We start from the raw sequence: 14,066 nt of genomic DNA, 5'->3' as shown, positions 1-14,066 counted from the left end.
AGTATTGAAGGGGCTGAGCCCACAGTCTTGGGGAAGCAGACCTCTGGGCTTGAATTCTGACCACTCCACTCACTAGCTAGGTTTTCTGACCACTCCACTCACTAGCTAGGTAAGCTTGGGGAAGTTAGTTAACCTGACCAGACCTCAGTTGCTTCATCTGTGAAATGAGAAATATAACGGCACTTATAGAATGATGATAAGCATCACCTGGGCTAAGCTATAAGGCATGTCACACAGTGTCTGGCATGTTGGAAGCACTGCAAAAATGATACTGGTTATCATTATATGCAGCTATCAGAATGGTTTATATGGAGTCCTTTCTTGAAAACCTGAGAAGTATGGATCTTTAATGGTAAGACCAGTACTGGGGTGCCATCATTATCCCCATTTCATGGCAGAAGAAACTGAGAAGTCACACAGACTGCCCAGAGTCACAGAGCTCATGACTGGTCAGTCTGAGGATTAAACTCAGACTGAATAGTCCCAGGGCCCATACTTGTTATCCCTGTGCTAAACCTATTGCCACATAGCATCTGACACCTTTGAAAGCGCCCTTATTTAAATTAATCTCAACATTCCTATCAGCATCCTGGCATCGCATGGTACCATTCACACATGGTGGGATACCACGGCCCTTGTTCATTTGCAGGTGTAGAGGGCCAAGAAGCCCTTCGTGCATATTTTGTAAGGAGCTTGGACAAGTTCAGCTCACACCACCACTTTCACTGTGGTCCACGAAGATCTTTTCTTTGAAGACCCTCAAAGTTCCATGTGCCCGGGCTCACTGTTCAAGCTTGAGTGCATGCTCAGTTGCTTCAGTTGTGTCTGACTCTTTGTGATCCCGTGGACTGTAGCCCACCAGGCTCCTCTGTGCATGGGATTCTCCAAGTAAGAATACTGGAGTGGGTTACTGTGCTCCTCCAGGAGATCTTCTCAACCCCGGCATTGAACCAGCACCTCTTACACCTCCTGCACTGGCAGGCGTGTTCTTTACCACTGTCTAAGCCTGGAAAAAAGCATTTGTTCCAGCCTACAGATGGAGATGCTAAAGGTCAAGGCATCATGACTTGGGGACAGAGAGAGAGGCCAGACACTCCTCTCGGCAGTCCAGCAGGTCGGTTGTTGAGCCAGGAGTAGAGCTGAGTGGGTCCAGGGCTGAGCTCGCCTCACCAGTCTGATGCCCAAATCACTACCTGGCTCTACTTTCAACTAAAACGTATATAGTCAGGAGCAAATTGGGTAATTTTCTTATTGGAAGGATGGGAGTCTGTGAGAAGCATGGGAACCCTCACAGACATTACCTAACTCTGTCTTTATTTGAAGATATATTGTGCTATTTCTTTTCTCATTTTTATAGGGGAGGAAAAGAATTTGGGGTGGGAGCAGTGGGCACATAAGGGGACAGGGTTAACCCTGCCGAATTCATATCAACTTGTTGACCAACACCAGTGTGCTAGCTGGATGAGCCCTGAATGTAATACATTAATGCAAGTATTTCTGCTTGTTCTAAACTCTTAATGATGCTACCTTCTTGCAGTAGCCACAGCTGAAAACAGAGAAAAGTGTTTTGTTTTGTTTTTAATCATAATTGCCTTGGTCTTTCTCTGAAAATCACCATGAAGACAGAAATTCCTTAGACGTGAAAGTGGAAATACCAACAGACTTCTGCTTTGTCAGCCTTCTCATCATCAATGACAACAGAATAGGTATCCAAGGATCACAAAGTTTAGTCCTATAAACACTAGAAATGTCCTTCTTTAGAACCCACCACTGTTCTTGCTGTTGTAACAACAGTGCCCGTCCACGGCAATAGGAAATCATTATAAAAAGTATCTGTTTTACAAAAGAAAAAAATAATTATGCAACCCTGAAATTGTTATGCAAGTGAAAAATCATTCTAATTCAGAGCAGGTGTAACTCCATGCTAGCTATAGCAGTGTGGAGTTTTGGAAAGCACAGTATTTCAGACCCAGCTCTCTCATTTGCCAACTGTGTGACTTTGAGCAAGTCACCTAACCTCTCTGATCCTCAGTCTCTTTTCTATAAACCACTATCAATGGTAAAACTGCCCTGTCTACTTTATGGGTCATGGAAAAAAATCAAAGGAGATTGCAAACATGAAAGCCCTCTGAAAGCAATGTAAAAATGTCATTATTGATTTTTACTAGGTGAGTAATGACGATGCCAGCTTGAGAATAACTTGACCAAGGTAGTATTTGGTCAGTCTTGAAGAAAAGAATGGTTCCTGAGAAATAGATGGCCAGGCCACTTTAAACTTGAAACAACCTTAAACTTGAAAGTCTTTGGGCCGGGTGGCAATTGAGCTGTGCAATCTGATGAGGGCCTCTTCTAGGCTCTTGCTGTGACAATATTGGCTACATGAAATCACTGTGCTTTCTCACCAGACTTTATTTGGAAAAAGTTTACACACTCAGCCGCCTGGCAGAGCTGCTGGGGTTTAGAGTTCTACAGTTGTACCCCAGAGAGAGCATCATTTCACTGGCATTCTATTACCTCCCTCCCTGGGGACTCAACAGATGGCACAACAACAGAATCAGAAACCCGAGACAAACCTGTCGGTTTGATGCTTTTAAGCCTTTGTAGAATCCACAATTACAGGATGTCCATCAAGAGGAAAGAGGTGCAGCGAAATAGGCCCACAGAGCATACCTTTTTTTGGCCTAAACATGGCTAATGCTATCTGGAGATCCCCACTGTAGAAAAGGAATTGTATCTGGTACAAATTAAGCTGTTAAGAAAATTAATTGAAAGAATATTATTGATAATAGCAATAATTGAGTGATTTTAATATGGAACTTTATATTTATTTTCATTGAATTTAAAGAAAATCTTTCCAAGTCAACTCAAATTTGGCAGATCCCAGGATGAGTAAGCTTGCATCTCAGAACTGTTAGTAATATGCAGAACAGACCCCAAGTCCAGCAGAGCCTCATGTGTTTTGGCAACAACTAGTGAGGAGATAAAGTCTCTGATTGTTGTTTTTTCAGTAACTCCCAAAGAGAAAGCAGAGATGCAGCAGATACGAACCAAACACTTATCTCTTTTGTTTAGGCAAATAGTTCCAACTACAGCCTCGTGATGGAGTCTGACCTGGGAACCTTCTTACCCTCTGGGCTAAAGTTCACTGGCTCTGACAAGGCCAGGGTCATCATGGAGGAGGTCATGAGCTTGCTGCAGCCCATCAACATCACACAGGTCCTGAAGGCTGGAGACGGGACGGACATTAACTTCTGGATCCAAGATGGAGTGCCTGGTAAGAGCAGAAGATGAAATTAGGGTTCTTTACATACTGCCAGCAATTTAAAACAAAGTTTCTGTTCTAACACACCACAACAGATACTGGTAGGTCATTTAATACATGGAAACCCTTAGCTTTTGTCTACAAGATATAATCTGATGATTTCCAATATTGGGATAATAATATTCCTTTATATTTGTTTATCCATCTGTCTTCTCTTTCTAAAGTACAAGTTCCTCTCTCCAATAAATTCTGATTTAATGACTCTGGGATTGGGCCTAGAAACTGGTTTGGTGTTTTTAAAAACAGGTATATGGTGATTGTAACACAAATGATCTCCTGACCAAAATTTATGAAATAGAGTAGAAGATAGTTCAGTTCAGTTCAGTCGCTCAGTCGTGTCTGACTTTTTGTGACCCCATGGACTGCAGCACGCCAGGCCTCCCTATCCACCAACAACTCCTGGAGTTTACTCAAACTCAAGTCCATCGAGTCAGTGATGCCATCCAGCCATCTCATCCTCTGTTGTCTCCTTCTCCTCCTGCCCCTCAATCTTTCCCAGCATCAGGGTCTTTTTAAATGAGTTAGCTCTTCGCATCAGGTAGCCAAAGTATTGGAGTTTCAGCTTCAACAGCAGTCCTTCCAATGAACACCCAGGACTGATCGATCTCCCTTAGGATGGACTGGTTGGATCTCCTTGCAGTCCAAGGGACTCTCAAGAGTCTTCTCCAACACCACAGCTCAAAAGCATCAATTCTTCAGCGCTCAGCTTTCTTCACAGTCTAACTCTCACATCCATACATGACTAATGAAAAAACCATGGCCTTGACTAGATGGACTTTTGTTGGCAAAGTAATATCTCTGCTTTTTAATATGCTGTCTAGGTTGGTCATAACTTTCCTCCCAAGGAGTAAGCGTCTTTTAATTTCATGGCTGCAGTCACCATCTGCAGTGATTTTGGAGCCCAGAAAATAAAGTCAGCCACTGTTGCCACTGTTTCCACATCTATTTGCCGTGAAGTGATGGGACCAGATGCCATGATCTTAGTTTTCTGAATGTAGAGCTTTAAGCCAACTTTTTCACTCTCCTCTTTCACTTTCATCAAGAGGCTCTCTAGTTCTTCTTCACTTTCTGCCATAAGGGTGGTGTCATCTTCATATCTGAGGTTATCGATATTTACTACTACTGATATCTTTCTAGTTGTAGTCCTGTGCTGCCGAAACTTCTCTGACCCAAATAATCCCCTACCCAAAACCAAAGTATCTGGAATTTTACCATTGGAGATTTATTCTTTGAGGCTGGGAACATTTTGTTAATCATTTTTTCCTAATGCAAAGACTGCTTTAAGTGGTTGGACATAAACTAGTTTATCCTGATCAGTGATTCATCAGGCTGATATTTTTAAGACAAGTCCTGGGCAGATATGAAATTATATAGTAGGACTAGGCATGGGACAGTTACAGGACAAGAAAGAAGACAAATGAATTTCCCTCATAAATTTGCTGAGACTGGCCATGGGAGAGGGTTGTTGATGATATTAGACCTCTGATCACAGAGGTTGTTCCCTCAACACCATTATATCCATAATCAAAAACACTGTTAAAAAAATCTATTTGTGTATTATTCTGTACTTGTATTATGCAAACAGGAAGTCTAGCTTTTGAATAGTCTTAAAAATTAGTTTCCAGAACCATTTTTATAGCTACAAAATATTTCACAATTTTTTTAAAGTCACTCTAGATCCACCCCACTCTAGCCTTTTTTTTTTTCAGCCTGCAAAATAGACTTTATCAGTACCATCAGTTCAATTCAGTTCAATCACTCAGTCATATCCGACTCTTTGCAACCCCATGAATCGCAGCATGCCAGGCCTCCCTGTCCATCACCAACTCCCAGAGTTCACCCAAACTCATGTGCATCGAGTCGGTGATGCCATCCAGCCATCTCATCCTCTGTCGTCCCCTTCTCCTCCTGCCCCTAATCCCTCTCAGCATCAGCGTCTTTTCCAATGAGTCAACTCTTCGCATGAGGTGGCCAAAGTATTGGAGTTTCAGCCTCAGCATCAGTCCTTCCAATGAACACCCAGGACTGGTCTCCTTTAGGATGGACTGGTGGGATCTCCTTACAGTCCAAGGGACTCTCAAGAGTCTTCTCCAGCACCACAGTTCAAAAACATCAATTCTTCGGCACTCAGCTTTCTTCACAGTCCAACTCTCACATCCATACATGACCACTGGAAAAGCCATACTGTATGGATTTAAGGGTTTTGTTTTTAAGTTCATTCTTTAGATATTATAGATTAAAGCACATTTTAGATGTTAAGGTTGTTAATAGTCTTTTATAACTAAAAAGAGAAGGAGTTTTTATTTATTGTAAGACAAGGACCTAAATTCTCTCCAGTGGTTTGTGTATATTTTAACCATATTTTGAAATAACTTACAACAACATTTCCATTTTCAGTGCTGTGGTTCATCTGTACAGAACCAAGACTCTCTACATATATGTGCTTTTAATCATGATCAAGGTCTAGGGGAAGGGCATTTGCCCTTTGAATTGTATAAAATGTTTTTGCTTGAATTTTAGATTTTTCTTGACCTGTGAATTTTCCAGAAAGAATCTTCTTAAAATTTCAGAAAAGCTCCATAAGTTTGCTGGGTGGTAAGAAGTGAGAAAAAACCCTGACAGGTTGTGGGTGAATTAGCGTGAAGACTGGAGGTGGTGAGAGGGGATGGGAGGGGCTGAAACCAAAGACAGAAGGAGAACAAAGATGTGTGTGCTCCCTCGTGCCTGGTAGTTTCTGCCTTTGTTGCACTGCATGATGGAGAATCAGCTCTAGCATTATTCCTTCCTTGTTGATATTCCGTAAGAATGGTTCTATTTGGAATGAACAAGGTGATTTGATTGTCTTCACAAAGGTAAGGTGGGCTTCCCCTCTTGACACAGAGTAGTGGGGAATTTGAACCCCATTGTGATTAGTTAAGAACTCATGTGAGTTATAATTTACTCAACATTTAAAAAACTAAGATCATGGCATCCAGTCCCATCACTTCACAACAAACAGAAAGGGAAAAAGTAGAAGAAGTGACAGATTTTATTATCTTGGGCTCCACAGTCACTGCTGATGGTGACTGCAGACATGAAATTAAGACACTTGCTCCTTGGAAGGAAAGCTATGACTAACCTAAAAAAGAAAGTGAAAGTGTTAATTGCTCAGTTGTGTTCAACTCTTTGAGACCCCATACACTGTAGCCTGCCAGGCTCCTCTGTCCATGGGATTCTCCAGGCAAGAATACTGGAATGGGTATCCACTCCCTTCTCCAGGGGATCTTCCCGAACCGGGGATCAAACTCAGGTTTCCTGCATTACAGGCAGATTCTTTACCATCTGAGCCACCAGGGAAGCCTCTAGACAGCATATTAAAAAGCAGAGACATCACTTTGCCAACAAAGGTCCATATTGTCAAAGCTATGGTTTTTCCAGTAGTCATGTATAGATATGACAGTTGGACCATAAAGAAGGCTGAGCGCCAAAGAATTGATGCTTTCCAACAGCGGTGCTAGAGAAGATTCTTGGGTCCCTTGGACTGCAAGGAGATCAAACCAGTCAGTCCTAAAGGACATCAACCCTGAATATTCATTGAAAGGACAGATGCTGAAGCTGAAACTCCAATACTTTGGCCACCTGATGCGAAGAGCTGACTCATTGGAAAAGACCCTGATGCTGGGAAAAATTGAAGCCAAAAGAAGAAGGCAGCAGAGGATGAAGAAGCACCAATCTATCTAAATGGTTATATAGATTCTCAACTCAATGGACATGAATTTGAGCAAACCTAAGGAAATAGTGATAGATAGAGTGCCTGATGAACTATGGAATGAGGTTCGTGATACTGTACAGGAGACAGGGATCAAGACCATCCCCATGGAAAAGAAATGCAAAAAAGCAAAATGGCTGTCTCGGGAGGCCTTACAAATAGCTGTGAAAAGAAGAGAAGCGAAAAGCAAAGGAGAAAAGGAAAGATATAAACATCTGAATGCAGAGTTCCAAAGAATGGCAAGAAGAGATAGGAAAGCCTTCCTCAGTGATCAATGCAAAGAAATAGAGGAAAACAACAGAATGGGAAAGACTAGAGATCTCTTCAAGAAAATCAGAGATACCAAAGGAACATTTCATGCAAAGATGAGCTCGATAAAGGACAGAAACGGTATGGACCTAACAGAAGCAGAAGATATTAAGAAGAGATGGCAAGAATACACAGAAGAACTGTACAAAAAAGATCTTCACGACCCAGATAATCACGATGATGTGATCACTGACCTAGAGCCAGACATCCTGGAATGTGAAGTCAAGTGGGCCTTAGAAATCATCACAACGAACAAAGCTAGTGGAGGTGATGGAATTCCAGTTGAGCTATTCCAAATCCTGAAAGATGATGCTGTGAAAGTGCTGCACTGAATATGCCAGCAAATTTGGAAAACTCAGCAGTGGCCACAGGACTGGAAAAGGTCAGTTTTCATTCCAATCCCAAAGAAAGGCAATGCCAAAGAGTGCTCAAACTACCGCACAATTGCACTCATCTCACATGCTAGTAAAGTAATGCTCAAAATTCTCCAAGCCAGGCTTCAGCAATACGTGAACCATGAACTTCCAGATGTTCAAGCTGGTTTTAGAAAAGGCAGAGGAACCAGAGATCAAATTGCCAACATCCGCTGGATCATGGAGAAAGCAAGAGAGTTCCAGAAAAACATCTATTTCTGCTTTATTGACTATGCCAAAGCCTTTGACTGTGTGGATCACAATAAACTGTGGAAAATTCTTCAAGAGATGGGAATACCAGACCACCTGATCTGCCTCTTGAGAAATTTGTATGCGGGTCAGGAAGCAACAGTTAGAACTGGACATGGAACAACAGACTGGTTCCAAATAGGAAAAGGAGTATGTCAAGGCTGTATATTGTCACCCTGCTTATTTAACTTCTATGCAGAGTACATCATGAGAAACGCTGGACTGGAAGAAACACAAGCTGGAATCAAGATTGCCGGGAGAAATATCAATAACCTCAGATATGCAGATGACACCACCCTTATGGCAGAAAGTGAAGAGGAACTCAAAAGCCTCTTGATGAAAGTGAAAGTGGAGAGTGAAAAAGTTGGCTTAAAGCTCAACATTCAGAAAACAAAGATCATGGCATCCAGTCCCACCACTTCATGGGAAATAGATGGGGAAACAGTGGAAACAGTGTCAGACTTTATTTTGGGGGGCTCCAAAATCACTGCAGATGGTGACTGCAGCCATGAAATTAAAAGATGCTTACTCCTTGGAAGGAAGGTTATGACCAATCTAGATAGCATATTCAAAAGCAGAGACATTACTTTGCCAACAAAGGTTCATCTAGTCAAGGCTATGGTTTTTCCTGTGGTCATGTATGGATGTGAGAGTTGGACTGTGAAGAAGGCTGAGCACTGAAGAATTGATGCTTTTGAACTGTGGTGTTGGAGAAGACTCTTGAGAGTCCCTTGGACTGCAAGGAGATCCAACCAGTCCATTCTGAAGGAGATCAGCCCTGGGATTTCTTAGGAAGGAATGATGCTAAAGCTGAAACTGCAGTACTTTGGCCACCTCATGCGAAGAGTTGACTCATTGGAAAAAACCCTGATGCTGGGAGGGATTGGCGGCAAGAGGAGAAGGGGACGACAGAGGATGAGATGGCTGGATGGTATCACTGACTTGATAGACGTGAGTCTGAGTGAACTCCAGGAGTTGGTGATGGACAGGGAGGCCTGGCGTGCTGCGATTCATGGGGTTGCAAAGAGTTGGACACCACTGAGCGACTGATCTGATCTGATCTGACCTGAAGGATATAGTGAAGTACAGACAGGCCTGGTATGCTGCAGTACATGGGGTCGCAAAGAATGTGATAGAACTTAGTGACTGAATGACTTAGTGACTGAGCAAAAACAATATAATTTACTCAACTCCTGCTAGCTGTCAGACACCCGGTTAGGCTTTTTGCAGACACTCTTTTTGCTCTAGATAACCATCCTAAGAGTTAGGTACAGTTGTTCCTGTTCTGAAGACGAAGAAGCAGACTCAGAGGGACTGAATGACTTGCCCAAGTCTATCTGGCTCTTAAGTGCGGAAGTCACCCTGAGAACAGGCCTCTTTGGTTTCAAGGCTGGTGGCCCCTTTCCCACAATATGCAACAACACGGGGCGTCTGGAATGCTAAGATGGTCTTCCAGATCTATGACAGTGTCCGAAATGTTTATCTTGCTCGGCTCTTGCTTATGCAAAGGATTTCAGTTCATTCCTGCTCCAGAATAATTTACCCCTGGGGAAAGGAGTTTGTTATTGTAAATAACTACTGATTTCTTCTCACATTCTTTGTTCCACTCCTCTGTCTATCAGGAAGCTTTATGTAAACTTGGTAGCTCATTTAGACTGCAACTTATGTTTCCTGGAATTCTTTTTCATTCCGTTTAGAGTATTGTAAGATGGAAGCAAATTATTGCTGTTTTCCCCTATTATTATTGAGCTGTCTTCTGGTATTTCAAGTTTGAGCTCTTCCTGGAAGAAATAATGGAACTGTTTATAACTCTGGTTACCCATCAAAAATTTTAGGAACTTTAGAAAAAAGATAAAGAACCATAGTTAATCTGAAAAAGAAAATTAAAATATACTAATTGTGTACTCAGAATTCTTGAAGACATGGCAAGTTACAGTGAGTTAAACCTAAAAATAGGACTCAAAATACTAATTTAGTTATGATTTAAATAACTGTTCAGCTCACTTTTGAAAAATTAATGAGAAGTATTTCCAAACTCCATTCATCCTTTCTTCTTTCTCTTTTTCTTCCTTTTCTTCCATTGAACTAATAAATTTATTGAGCCATTTCAAGTCATTGGCCTATCACATTTCTGTAGTGTGATGTCTGAGCCCCATTTTTTTTAATGGTTTTTGTATATTCTGTATCAAAATACTAATTAAGAGCACAGATAGGATTAAAATTCAACATGATTTTCATTAATTATAGAAGTCAAATGGAAAAATTTATGAAACGATCATCTTTGGAGAGGAGATAGGATATCCTTCATCCATCTAGGTGATGTCCATGATGAACAGGATAACTATCAACATAAATATAAGGCTTTGGGTGGGAGGAAAGTTTTTTAAAAAATCTTAGATGTATGTCCCACATAAACTCTCTGTTCTAGACATCTTCATACTCCAGCCACCACCCACTTCCACCCTTTTCCATACTTCTTCCTATTTTCTCTCCAAATCCTAAATGCTCTTTAAGGCTCACTCTATATTCATCCGTGTCTGGGAATCCTTCTTTAACACAGCCTGGTGCTCTATTGCTTTTCTGAATTTCTAAAACACTTCTGTAACCCCGAGTATGGCACTCGGGTCACACACTAACATTGTCCTTGGGTTGCTAGGAATTTCCCTCCATCCTGCCTCCTATACTCAATGATCAGTTCTTTGAGGTCAAGGGTTTCTATTTCTTTGCATCCTCTTTAGTTCTTAGTTTAACTCTGGGAAATTTTTTAATTCTTGTAAATATCACAAGAGAAAAAAAAACATAGAAGCAATTGTTTTCTCAACAAGCTTTGGGTCCTTCAGCTTAAAAGTGTGGCTAAATTAAAAGATGCTGAAAAAAAAGACATACAGATGGAAGGAACGACAGATGGAAGGATGACATAAATTAAGGAGGTTAGAGTAATTAGGATTATTTACCTTAAAGGAGTAAAGACTGAGAGAAGATGTTGATTAGTATTTTCTAGTACATTAGTGATTCTTATACCTACAATGGTGAACAGTTTTTCCCTGACTCTCTCTGAAAGATAATATAAGAGCATCAAAAGTGTCCAAGATGCATTTAGGTTAGTCTCTATTGATTCCAGATAGCAGAGAGGCTTTCAATCTTAAATTTTTGCCTGATTTTCCAATTATGAGGTCTGAGTTAGAGTGACAGGAATCTATTTCATTCTGAACATGTCAGTAATAAGATATGATTCATGGTGCTCAGATGTCCATAAATGTGTCCTGCTTGAACACTTTTCTTTAGAAACTCTTCTATAAAATATACATTAATGAAAAAGTTAAATACTCTGTTAAGGTGTCTGAAGGAGTGAGCCCATCATGACTGCACATCTTCCAATAAGAGTTTCTTCCTCTGCTTCAGAATCTGAGAAGCAGTCTTTTGCTGATGATCTGGGCAAGTAGTAGACAGTGTGCTGGGAAGGATTAGAGAGTGTTCTGGGTTCACAACTTTGAACTGCCTGTGCCATCTTGGGCAAATGATGTAAGTTTTCTCAGCCTCGCACAATTATTATTAAGCATTCTTTTTATATAACTTTTTAAATTATTTATTTATTATTATTTTTGGCTGCACTGGGTCTTCATTGCTACGTGCAGGCTTTCGCTAGTTGCGGCAAGTGGGGGCTCCTCTCTATGGCGATGTACTGGCTTCTCAGTGCAGTGGCTTCTCTTGATACAGAGCACAGACTCCAGGGCGCACAGGCTTCAGCAGTTGCAGCCCATCGGCAAAGTCGTCACGGTGTATGGGTTTAGTTGCTCTGCAGCATGTGGAATCTTCCCCGACCAGGGGTTGAGCTGGTGTCCCCTGCACTGTAAGGCAGATTCTTAACCACAGGACCACCAGAGAAACCCAAACTATTCTTATCCTGCTGTATGGCACTTGGGAATCAATAGTAAAGGAGACAGACAAGCTCCACAGTTTAGTGAGTGAGACTTGATTATCTCATATGTAAAATGGGTATGGTCACCACCAAGCCCCCACATATGTTCCTCTTCCTTCTCTGTCCTCTCTCTCATTGACTAGGACCACCTTCCAGAAACCACACAATCACCCAGGACACAGAACCAAATGCTCTCAAGTCCTGTTTACTCCAAATTCCTCTTATTTTTAAAGCCCATTCCCTCCTCTCTACCCCACAAACCTTATCCCAGCAGTACTCACTGATTTTCCTGTAGCAGCCTGCTGCTAGCATCTCAGCCTGCATTCTTTGTTCCCTTCCATCTAATTGGCTCACTTCTTCCAAAGTGAACTTTCTAGATTAAAAATCAGACTATCAGTTGGGTTGCCCTTGGCTGCAAAATAACACAGAAGCTGCAACTTAGAACAGTAGTAAGGGGATTTTTTAAATTTACTTTAAAAAAGGGCTCTGGAGTAGGTGGTTACAGAATGCTTAATTTAGTCATCAGTCATACCAAAGACCTTGGTTCTTCACATCTTTCCACTGTGCCATCATCAGCATGAATTCTGTCTTCAGGCTTGTCCCCTCATGGTCCCAAGATGGCTGGCAGTTGTTCCAGACAACAGATTCTAACACACTGTACCGCAATGGAAGAGTGAATGTCCACAGTGGCTGGCCCTTATGACAGTGAGGCAGGCTCATCCAGAAGCTTTAGAGCCAAATGTTCCTCAATTTCATTGGCCAAAATTGTAACATGTTTGTGGCAATAAAGTAGAATTACCAAAATTGGATTATATTGATTAAATTTTACTTTCTGGGTCTAGGGTGGAGCCCAGTCTCTCCTGAAAATGTAGTCTCCTGATGCATGAGAATAACTGGGATTCTTTAGGAAGAGGAGGGTTCCCACTTGTGAGCAGCGAAGAGTAGCCGCATATTTAATCATCTCTCCCCCTTGCTTAAAATCCGTCATTGTCGCCCCATTGCTTTCCGAGGCAGGTCTTTGCTTAGCCTGAGATTCAAGGCCCTTCTGCTTTCACCCTGGGCTGCTGTGCAGCCTCCCCTCTCGTGGCCATCCCATTTTTCTGTCCACCTTCATACGCGTCTCATTCACTGAGATTCCGGTGCACCCTGTACTGGGGCCTGCCTCGTTCTGTCTTCTTCACCAGTGAATTCCTACTCGTCCATGATTCAGCACCCTGTTCTCTTCTTTAATCCCTAGCTGGCTGGGTGAGTAAACCTTGGAGGTGTTCTCATAACCCCCTGTTCACCTCTCCTCATGGCAGTTACCCTTTCAGAGCTGTGGTTGTGAATTCCTCATCATTTCCAGTGTCTGAGGAGTGCCTTGCCCTGAACTGATTACATTTTACTTCCTGGGTCTCGGGTGGAGCCCAGACCAAATGGGCCTGAACGGCCTGAATCAAATGCTGAGTCAGTAGCATCTAGGTCTGTAGGAAGAGTGCGATGTTGTACAAGAGGTTTGTAAACTGAAATGCCATAAGTTGTGACTACTGTAGTAATAACTTTGCTTCATCAAGATGTCCTGTTACATATTGTTTTTAAAATCACATTTTCTTTCATTTTTTAAGAATGGTTCAGACTCCATAGTGGAGTACCAAATATTCAGATTACTCAGAATTTCTCATATTTTCCATTTTGTTTCTTTCTGATACCTTATATGGCGTTAAGCAGAACTAAATTAAAATGTTTTATTTCTACATTTCCAAAGGCCTTTCTTCTAAAATTTTCCAAGAAAGGAGAAGATCAGGGCACAAGTAGGAATGTTCAGTAAATTGAAGGTTCAGCCTCTGGACCCAGGGCTCATATGTTTTCCAGTCCCAGATGGAATAGTGCAATATAGTAGTTCTATCTCCCCTGCTGTCCCTAATGAAACGATGCCTCCTTTATGGTAAAAAAAAAAAAAAAACGCTAGTGATGTGTGAGAGAGTGATGCTGCATGGTGAGTCGACTTCACACCACTGGGAACATGAAAAGGGCACTCCCTGGTTTGTTACTATAACCCTTATTTACATAGTCCAGCGGTTTCACTCCATCAGCAAGTCTGTCTTAAGTGCCGACTATAAACCAGGC

General features: G+C 41.8%; 1 protein-coding gene across 5 annotated transcripts in view; it reads left to right on the top strand.

Annotated features, from left to right (window-relative positions):
• The window catches only part of CPQ (carboxypeptidase Q), a 561,177-nt gene that overhangs the window by 471,780 nt on the left and 75,331 nt on the right, over window positions 1-14,066 (top strand). For all 5 annotated transcript variants that reach the window (XM_027561488.1, XM_027561487.1, XM_027561486.1 and 2 more), the window contains exon 7: window positions 3,073-3,274. In XM_027561488.1, coding sequence (XP_027417289.1) covers window positions 3,073-3,274 — 202 coding nt within the window. The remainder of the gene's footprint in view (window positions 1-3,072; window positions 3,275-14,066) is intronic.

This window comes from Bos indicus x Bos taurus, chromosome 14 (assembly GCF_003369695.1).
Source record: "Bos indicus x Bos taurus breed Angus x Brahman F1 hybrid chromosome 14, Bos_hybrid_MaternalHap_v2.0, whole genome shotgun sequence".
NCBI classification, from domain to species: Eukaryota; Metazoa; Chordata; class Mammalia; order Artiodactyla; family Bovidae; genus Bos; species Bos indicus x Bos taurus.
This window is presented reverse-complemented; position numbering and strand designations above follow the sequence as displayed.